Genomic DNA, 10183 nt, shown 5'->3' with positions numbered 1-10183 from the left:
ACAGTGCCTGGTGTGGGAGCACACATCCCTATGGGATGGGGTTGGTTTTATCCCATTCATTCTGAGGGTCCACAGAGGGTGCATTTTCCTTCCTCCATTCACTTTGGAGTTCCAAAATGGGTCAATTTTTCTTCCCCCAGACACTTTGGGAGTCCACAAGGGATGCATTTTCCTTTCCCCATTCATTCTGGATCTCCATAAGGGATACATTTTTCTTCCCCAATTCATTCTGGGGGGTCCACAAAGGGTGGATTTTCCTTTCTCCACTCACTTTGGGGGTTCACAAAGGGTACATTTTCCTTTCCCCACTCATTCTGGGGGTCCGCAAAGGGCGTGTTTTCCATTACCCACTCACTTTGGGAGTCCACAAGAAGTGCATTTTCCTATCCCCATTCATCCTGGGGATCCACAGGGGGTGCATTTTCCTTCCTCCACTCATTCTGGGGATCCACAAAGGGTGGCTTATACTTCCCCATTCATTGCAGAGGTCCACGCCCGGCTTCGTCCCGCCTGCGGATCCCCGGGGGCTGTGTTGGAGGGCCCGCTCAGTGCTCCCCACGTGCAGCCCCGGCGCGGTACCGGGAGGGGCTTTTGGGGAGAGGGGGAGGGGGAGTACCGGGGGCGCGCGGCCCGGCACGTGCGGCGGCGGCGGGCTCTGCTATTGGTCGAGGCGGCAGCCAATGAGCGGCGGCGGCTGTTTGCTCCGGAGGGCGGATAAAAAACACCGGGTGGAACCGCGGCGGCGCGCACAGCGGTGGGAGCGAGGCTGGGGGGTAAGTGGGGGCGCGAGATTTTTTTATTTATTTATTTATTTTTTTAATCATCGTTTTTTTTTATTTGCTTCGTTTTAGTTTTGTTATTAGTGTTTTCCTTTTTTAATTATTTTATTTTTTTTCTTTTTTTCGTTTATTTATTTATATGTATGTATATATATTTTATTTTTTTTTTCTCTGGGAGGGCAAGATAAGAAGGGGATGTGCGGAAGGAGTTAAGAAGAGCACATCCTATAGGAGACGTTGCACGGTGGGAGTGTTCTGGGGGGGTTGCGTGGGGTGCGGTGAGTGGGGTGGGGTTTGCATAGGGGAGAATATCGAAGTGCAGTGGGGTTGGGGGTAGAGGGGTGTATCTGTGACGGGGTTTGGGGATGGGGAGGCAGGGTGAGGTGTGCTTTAATGTGGGGAAGGGGAGTGGGGGGGATTGGCAGGGGGCGTGGTGTTCTGTGGGGTGGATGCGTTAAGCAGGGGAAAAGGGATGCACGGGGAGATTTGTGCGTGGGGGGCAGCGTGTGTCGGCGGAGAGAGACGGAGATTGGTGGGGAAATGGGGTGTGGGGGGGCTTTGGGGGGAGATGAGGGAGAGGGGAGTATGTAGCGGGGATTGTGCATGTGCTGGGCTGGGGGCGGTGGGCGAGTGGCTGCATGGGGTGAGGATGAGGAAGAGGAGGCGTGGAGGAAGCGCGTTGTGGGCCTGCGCACTGATGGGTGGGTGTGGGGGGGCTGCTGCTGCTGGGGGGGCTCTGCAGGGTGGCCTTGTTCTCCTGCTGCCTTATGCTGGGGCCTCAGCCCCGTGGATGGAAAGCCCCGAGAAACCTTTCTGGGCTGCAGCGTGCAGATCGCTGATTTCCCCATAGCGCTTTATCAGGGCATGCTCTAAGCTGGGGGGGGTGGGAAACAGCTTGTCTAAAATGGCCACTTGCTGTATGAGCTCAGTGCTGAGTTTCTTGGGGCTCTCTGGAGCTCCCCCGATTACTCAGGGCTGCTCCTCCATCTGCTTTTGGCCCCAGGAACTGGGACAGGTGGGGCTGGAGCTGTTAATCCCCAGCATCTGTGGGCAGCCTGGGATGCCAGTGTGCTGAGATGGAGCGGCACGTGCTGCTATCCCAGCCCAGTGTGCCCAGCCATCTGCACGGCTACTGTGGGGCAGGATGCATCCCGCTGTGCTGATTAGCAACAAGGGCTTCTTGCCCATCCCTCTGTGCTGTAAACACACATAGGAGTCATGCTCACAGCCACCTCTCAGCACTGATCTGTGCTTCTGACCCAAAGCAGAGCTGCTGTAGAGCTGCAGCCTCCACTCTGGCACACAGTTCCTAACTACCCTATAAATGGATGGAATATTGGAGCAGGCTCTTGCTGTGCTTTCGTACCTGTTGTTCAGGAGGTGGAATGGTTCCCTGCATGTGGCTCTGGCACACTGAAGGGCTGCTCCAAGGGCACCCATGCTCCATCTGCCTTCCTGGTCACCCAGCAAGCCACTACCTGCAAATTTACTCTTTATACCCAAGTGCCTTTCATTCATTTCTTATTTTCCAGTGGAGAGATTTCCTTAAGGCAATTTTTTTTGCACTCTTAGCACAGCGTATCCTGTGTTTGTCAACTCACCACCATTGTTCTGCTCCCTGCAGGTTGAGGCTCGGGACAAGGCTGCACTTCCCACACAGCCATGGCACCCACACTCGCTACCGCTCACCGCCGGCGCTGGTGGATGGCATTCACTGCCATCATAGAGAATCTGCTCTTCTCAGCTGTCCTGCTGGGCTGGGGTTCCCTGCTCATCATGCTGAAGGCAGAAGGATTTTACTCCTACCTGTGCCACGAATCAGGTAAGGGTACTGCGAGGAGCTGGTGGTAGAGCTGGAGGGATTTGGTTGAGTGGGCACACTGGGGATGGGTTGATGGCTGGACCAGATCTTTCCAACCTTAATGATTCCATAAGAAATGGCTGCTGGGGTTCACTGGTATTATTCCCTGCCTTGGGGTGCTGTAGGTTGATTGAGGTCTGAGGCCTTGGTTAGTTTTGGGATGGAGAGATGGGATGTGTGCTCCTTTCCAAATTGGTTGGCATCCTTGTGATGGTATTGTGTGGCTGGGGTTGCTGCTGCTTTGCAGAGTGAATGGAAAAGGAGCTTTTCTGGACAGTCTCTTCCACTTGGCCATGGGTTCTCCATCTGCGTGGACACCTGGCTGACCTCTACAGGGAAAGGCCAATGGAACACTGAGGGGTTCTGGGGGATGATGGTTCTTGAGGAGGGTTAGTGCCCTGAAAAGGGAATGGAAGGGCAAAGGGGAGGCAGGGGCTGAGTACTGGGGCTGCATCCAAATGTGGGCTGGCTGCATAGGAGGAGGAAGCAGCAAAGGGAAGGGAGCTGGAGAACAAGGGTGTGGACCCAGAGTCACAGTAGGTAGTGGCTGAGAATAGGGGGCAAAAATCTGAGAATGTGGGGAAACCAACTTCAAGCAACAAGGGGCTGTGAATAGGTGGGATGATACTTTGTTCCTTCCCTTGCTCACAGTGTTTCCTGTTCACCAGCTGCTTGTGAGGATTGTTTCTTTGTGTGGCTGCGGTCACTGAGCCTGGGTGGCTGCACCTGGCCAGCACACACAGCGCTGGTTGTAGCTCAGGGCTTGGTTGTCTTCCTGCCCTGTGTTCATGGCGTGGTGATGCCTTCGCATCTACAGAGCATACAAGAGACAGCCTGTCATTCCAGGCCTCTGTGTTTCCACTAAGGAATGGTGACTGTCACAGACCTGCGTGAAAGACCCCATTAAACCCAGGTGGAGGCTACGTGGCACCAAGATAAAGCACAGAAGAGCTGATAAGCAAATGCTGACCATCTCCAAGCACAGTCGCTTTCCTCTCTGTGCCCAGAGATGGTAGCCATGCTTTGCTTGAGTCCCACGTTGCTGCTGTTTGCTTTGGTTGCATTCAGTTTGCCCACTTCTCCCAGATCAGTGAGGTTTGCCTTGGCCTCTCCTTGCTGACTGCAGGCTGTGGTCTACCTATGCTGCAGGGAGGATGCAGACATGGGGCTGGAATTATGCCCTGGGGGTAATGGCTTCTCCTAGGTGCCAGACTACGCCCTGGGGTGGGACGGCTTCCTCCTTAGGAGGAATTCAGGTATTCAGGCTTTTCCATTGTCCTCAAATACTTGTGTCCTCAGATGTCCTCTGAGGCAGCGATGGGCGTGGAGGACCAGTTCTGCCAACTTACCCTTGCTTATTCATTTTCCTTTATTTGTTTTTGTCCCCACTGCCCTAATCTCGGGGATTAGGTAGAGAGGAGCCAGAGCTCACAGTATTGGGGACACGCACCCTTGGTGCAGCCTTAAGTGGCTGCAGGGCTCTTGGCACCCAGCTGAGTTTGACCCCTGCTGAGTTTAGGGCATCCTAGTGGTTTCCTTTCTCAGCATAACCCAATGACTCGTGCAGCCCTTGGCTGGCAGATTGGTAGAAAGAAAGAAATTATAACTAGTAGCCTTTGGGCACTTGTTGTTCCTAATGCTGCTGTGTGCATGCGTTGCAAAACAGAGAGGGGGGGGGGGGGAAAAAAGACTTTTCCTAATGAGCCAAAGGTTCTTGGCAGAACTTTCTGTTTGTCAGCAGAAGCTCTGTGCTTCGTGGTATCTTCCAGCAAAAGACAAAACTAGACCTTGTCCTTCCTGCAGTCTCCTCTCTGCAGGTAGCAGCAGCTGCCCAGGAAGGGACTGCTGTTCGTGAAGGTCTCATGGCCTCCCCTTTGAGATCCCCCTGTCTCCACCTGCCTTCAGCTTCTGGTTCTGAATTATGCTCATCCACCCCACAAACACAGCATGTCCATTCTGTCGTATGAGAGTGGAGGTGGGCATCCACGAAGCTGACACTGAAGTAGCAAGTATTTTAAAGCAGCTGTGCAACAGGGTTTGAGTGGAGGGCTCTACCCGTTCCAGCAGGCAGGTCTGACCACATTGAGAAGTATGCTTGAAATTTGCTGACAAGGAGTCTGGTGGTGGCACTTTGTTCCCATTTGCATTTTACTACACTACTACTTGGCCTTTAACCAGCTGTAGCAAATGCTGATTCTGCGCTCTTTATCATCAGGATTTGGGCCTTATCAGCTGCTGGGAACTTGAGCCGTTCGGGGACTCGCAGTGCTGGGATGTGGATTGGGAAGCTCAAGTCTTGGGCATTCCTGGAGCATGTTAAAAAGAACACTGAACTTGATAATTAGTTCACAAAGAGCAGAGATAAGGAGCCAGTTGGAAGGGGACCTCTAAAATGGGGCTGTGGAAAGCCAAAGAGATGGGATAAGCTGATTCACTCACCACAGGTCAACAACACACCTTAATGCAGGCAAGGGCAGAGGGTGCAGAGCTTTGGCTTTGAGCTGTAGCCAAGGGTGGGAGCTTGGGATCTGAGGTGGGAGATGCGGCCTGAATCATAGAACCATGGGATGGTTGGGTTGGAAGGGACCTCAAAGATCACTGAGCTTAACCCCCCCTGCTGTAGGCTGGGCACCCTTCCCAATTTAGGCTGCCCGGGCTTCATCCAGCTTGGTCTTGTGCCCCTCCACGGATGGGGCACCCACAGCTTTTCTGTGCAGGGAAAAGAATCTTTGTACAGCTGCATTTCACCTATTCAAGCTGGTGAGATGTGATGAGTGCTTGTGGAAAGGTTGCGTGTGCGACCCTGTAAACAGGAAAAGCGTGAGCGTGGTGGATGTTTGAGCTCCGCAGGAAGCACGCCGTGCTGAGCTGCAGCTGCTGGCTGTGTCAGCGTGGGGTGAGAGCTGCTGTGCAGTGGGGCCACGGCCAGGGAGCGGATGGGGGGGGTTAAATACCCCAGCACTGTGTGAGGTTGGGAGTTCGCCAGGTGCCTGGAGAGGTCCTGGAGGTGAAATCAGAGGGAAACCCAAATCGATGGTGTTTGCAGCGGTGTAAAGCAAGAACATCTCCTCCCAGTTCCCAGAACTATGACACCATCCTGAAAAAGAGAAAACATGTTCTTATGTGGGCAGGCTGCAGATCGGCTGTTTGCACATGCCTTTTGCTTTGACTCTTTTTAACCGGTGCTCCCAGACTTTGCTCCTGTTGGTTTGTTTTTCTCTTCCCTGCTTTTTTTTTTTCTTTTTTCTTTTTTTTTTTTTTTTTGCTCTTTTTCAAAAAAGAGGAAGGTGAGGCCCCGTGTGCTGTGGTTGTTACTGGGGTGGCTGGGGCTGTCTCGCTCTCTGATCTAAGCTACAAGATGAAAGGGATCCTTGGTGCTGGTGTGAGATGGCAGCAGCCCCTGGAACAGCCAGGCTCATTCCTGCAGACTCAGAGAGGTCGGCAAAGAGCAGTTAATAATTGACCCTCTGCTGGAACCGACAGCTCTTAATTTGGGAGGAAGGATGGCTTTAAACGTTGCAGCCTGAACAAATCCCAGAGATGAGCTTGACAGAAATGATTACCAAGGCAGCCTTCCTCTCACCTAAGCTCTACCATGCTTTAAATAGTAACTCCAACTACTAATTGGGCAGCAGAAATCCTGCTGCTTGCAGGGGAGAGCTGTAAAAGCAGGCACTTTGCTCTTGTAATTGCTGATAAAGACTTGCAGCCTCTTGCTTGTTGGTCAGAAAGCAGTGACCGTGCATGGCCTGAGCCTCTGTGCTGCTGTGCCCAGTGTCAGTTTGCATGGCACACAGGTAGGCTTGCATCTACACCTCTCCACAAATGCCCTATTTACAGTGTCAGCTCCAAGAGGATGAGAAGGTGCCAAGGGCTGCTTGAATCATTTCCATTACGCCTCGCTGGATTTTCTCTCATTGCTCAGGGGCTGCTGCTGTTTTCACAAACAATTTGTATTTCCACATCGCCCAGCCCCTCCTTAGAACTGGCAGAGAGCTGCTGTAAACAAGGTGCTGGGTGCCCTGCTCCATCCTGCTGCAGTGCTGCCTCTGTCTCTTGCTGTTCCTTGGGGTCAGGTTGTGACTGTGTCCATCGATATGTTAACATCAATACATTTGCTCCAGCTCTGAGCGTTTCTGCTCTGAGGTCCCTTTAGGTTTGAGGGCTGGTGACACGTGCTGCTGTAAGGTCACTGCACTGCCTGTGTCTCCCCACCCTCCTTCCAGGCTCTGCAGAGTGCTGACACATGGAAATTGCTGCAGTTTTGTCACTCTTTCCCCCCTCCCCTCCTTGTTTGTCTCAGTTCAGCCTGTAGTCCACTTCTGCTTGTTACGAACTTGCAGAGAGCTCGAGAAACTGAGATGCTGTGGGTGAAGCCCCTGTCCCACAGGGATGCTGCCAGGCAGTGGTGCTCAGAGTCCTGAGCCCAGCCTAAATCCAAGGATTTAGGGGCTCTGTGCAAACTACAAAGGCTCCCAGCTCTGCCTAAAGCTGACTTTTAAAGGCACACCTCAGGTCTGCTGTCCACCCTACCACAGGGATGCTGATGGTGGGACATGGGGCTTCTGAGGCCTCATCTGTCACTTTGCATATCCACAGCTAGGATAGCTAGAAAAGAATGGATTAATTATCCACCAGGAGCAAATGGCGAAGGGAAGGAACAGTGATCACTGATCACAGACAGTTTGAGATCACCATGTTGCAGCAAAACGAATGGGGACACCTTGCAGAAGTCTGGGAGGGGGGAGAGGAAAGTTTGATATCACCTCTGAGCTGCTGCTCAGATGTGACGTCTGCGAGGTGGTTTGTTTGCCATTGACACAGAGCCGGGAGGATTGTTTGGGCAAGCAGGGTGCAAATGGGAGCTGGGAGAAGCAGGATGAGACCAGTCACTGCTGTGATTCCAGGGCTGGGCAGATGGGGATGGGGTGGTGTGATCCATGGGGACATGGGTTGGCACGAGGGGATGCTGAGCACAGCAAGCAGAGAGCATTTAGGCACTGGGATATGAGGGATTCCTGCTAATTAACTGCAACTCGTTGGGAATCTCCTGTTTTGCTTCATGCACGTAGGTGTCTCCTCTCTCTAATTTTCCTTTAGTATTGAACTTTCTCAGATCAATTATTAAATATGGAGGAGAGAGAGTGCTTTCTGTCACTGGTTTGCTGCAGCAGTATTAAAAAAAAAAAAAAAAAGAGCAATTGCTTTGTCATCCCAGCAAAGGTTACAGAAACGTCAGATAAGTGCAGGGAGAAGGAGGGGTGGAGTACATGAGTGCTCTGGGTTAATGAAAGTCTAAAGGCACACATGCTTGCTGTAGGGGATGTAAGCATTCTTGGGATGGACTTGTGACAAGAGGCACTGAAACTGCTGCTGCAGGGGAAAGGGAGCTTCTCTCTTTTTCCTATATTTCCCCGTCCTGTTTCTGTGCCTGTTACACAACACGAGCTCTGCGCAGCGTGGGAGTCTGCATGCGCAGCTCCTCATGCAAAGGCATGACCAGAAAGCCAGAGGTGTAACCGATCTGCATGGCCTAGACCTTCTGAGAAAGAAGAGAAAATACTAACGATGGGGCAGAAGCTGTGGGTTCATCAGTTCGTTAGTGACTGGTGAGCTGCATGCCTGGAGGAGTGGAGCTCGTCCCATCCGGGTGGCTGTGCCACCATGTCCCTGCATGGCGAGGCCAGGAGGCTCGTCCTTCGAGCTGTGCCAGCTCCTGTCAGCTCAGTGTCAGGGCCTGAAATAGCTGATTTGGATGCCGTGAGATCTTCCAGTTTAGCTCAGAAAAAAAATCTGTGATGACACACTGCTCAGGGAGGGCTTTATTTTTGTGTTTATCCCTTCCCGTCCTACCGAGGCAGTGCCCTGTGACTGCAGGGGCCTCATTTGATAAATGAACAAAGCTCTGTCCTCAGGTGGTTCTGCCCTGTCCTTAGGTTGTTGCCCTGCTGCTCCTTGGTGGGAGATTTGTTCCTGGTGCTCCCAGCTGAGCTCATCAACTTCCCCTTCTCATGCCCCTTTTTTCTCTCCTTTTTCCATTTCTTACTGATTGTAATCAGAATTGAGTATCCCCATACGTTCAGTGAATCACAGGGTTTATCTCTATCTCCCCATCCCAACACACTGCAGCGATGCTCCTCTATCACCCCGTGCAGGAAACTTCACCGACAGCCCCGAGTCTGAGAACAGCACCACGACAGAGCACAAATGGCCCTCGTGCAACGCGCAGGATGAGATGCTGAACCTGGCCTTCACCATTGGCTCCTTCCTGCTCAGTGCCATCACGCTGCCCCTGGGCATTGTCATGGATAAGTACGGCCCTCGCAAGCTGCGACTGCTTGGCAGGTTGGTGTCCTGGGCACAGGGTGGGCTGGGGGTGGATGGGTGCTGTTTGGGTGCTTTGCTTGTTGGCATAACCCTACAACCTCAGGAACAATGGGGTGGGGGGGGTTGTTCTGGGAGTTGCTGGCTTTGCACTGGAACAGCTCCGGGATGGTTTGGGGCTGCACGGTGAGTTGCTCCATAAGGGAAGGGTTTGAGACTCGGTGTCCGAGCTTCAGCTCCCTGGACAGATGGAGCCTGGGGGAAGAGAGGAGTCACTTGTGAGTCACAGTGGGTAGCTCTTTCCTTGGGCTGGGAGCTGTGTCCTGAGAGGCACAAACCCAAGATGTTACATCAGAGCTTGCAAGCTGGGGACTTAACCCCAGGATAGGCACGTCCTGCCTGCCTTTCCTAGGTCCCTTTTTTTGCCAGTTGGCATCCATGTTGCTTTCTGAGTTGGATAACAAGATCATCTGCAGGTTTTGTAATAGCATGTGGGGGTAACAGTGACTTGGACCCCAGCATTGCTGGGTTTTCAGAACTAGAAACAAGGCAGGGTGGGGAAAACAGCGAGTCTGACTCAGAGCTACCTGAGAGGAGCTGTGACTGCAGCTGAGTCGCAGGACCAGGGCTGCTGCTGCCTTTGGTCACCTCGAGGGGAAGGCTGGTAAAGCTCTATGCTGGAAAACCAACAGTGCTTTTGGGTCCAGACAGAGCTGTGTCACAGCCGTGGGAGGGAATGTTGCTGCTTCAGCCCTTGTGCAAGGCTTCTCTGTAATCTTTGGGTATTTCCTTAGGTTTTTCTTTCCAAATCACCAGCTCCCTCTTACACAAATTATACAGAGCTTGCTCAACGAGGTGCTAAGGAGGGAGAGGGAGATGTGATTTAGCCCATGTCAAGCATTCTGCAGGAGACTCATAGTTCTGTTTCCCTTTCAGTGCCTGCTTTGCTGTGTCCTGTGTGCTGATCGCATATGGTGCCAGCAACCCCAACTGTGAGTCGGCCTTAGTGCTGATTGGGGCAGGTTTTGGGGCTGGGAGGAGGCCTCAGGGTGGGCTTTGGGGCCATGGTTGCATTTTTGGGGTGCACAGAGCCGTGTGCTCTATATGCAGATCTGAGATCCTCCTCATGATGAGCTCATGAGCAGGAGGGAAAGCAATTTTTTTACACAGTCTGGTAGTGATAGTACAAAGGCAAAAGGTTTTAAACTAAAAGAGGTGA

At 52.6% G+C, this 10183-nt stretch overlaps 1 protein-coding gene across 2 annotated transcripts in view; it reads left to right on the top strand.

Moving 5' to 3' along the window:
• The first annotated feature begins 670 nt into the window (after positions 1-670).
• The window catches only part of SLC43A2 (solute carrier family 43 member 2), a 29391-nt gene continuing 19878 nt past the window's right edge, over positions 671-10183 (top strand). Inside the window, exons 1-4 of one of the 2 annotated variants that reach the window (XM_085240628.1) lie at positions 671-773; positions 2404-2601; positions 8796-8985; positions 9901-9956. In XM_085240628.1, the coding sequence (XP_085096754.1) occupies positions 2442-2601; positions 8796-8985; positions 9901-9956 (406 nt within the window). In that variant the 5' untranslated portion in view covers positions 671-773; positions 2404-2441. Of the gene's footprint in view, positions 774-1344; positions 1481-2403; positions 2602-8769; positions 8986-9900; positions 9957-10183 lie in introns of those variants that run through there. The other variant, XM_031556400.2, reaches the window with a different exon arrangement.

The sequence above is a fragment of the Meleagris gallopavo genome, chromosome 21, assembly GCF_905368555.1.
Source record: "Meleagris gallopavo chromosome 21, MGAL_WU_HG_1.1, whole genome shotgun sequence".
NCBI lineage: Eukaryota > Metazoa > Chordata > Aves > Galliformes > Phasianidae > Meleagris > Meleagris gallopavo.
Note: the sequence above shows the minus strand (reverse complement) of the source record. Positions and strands in the feature narration are given on the sequence as shown.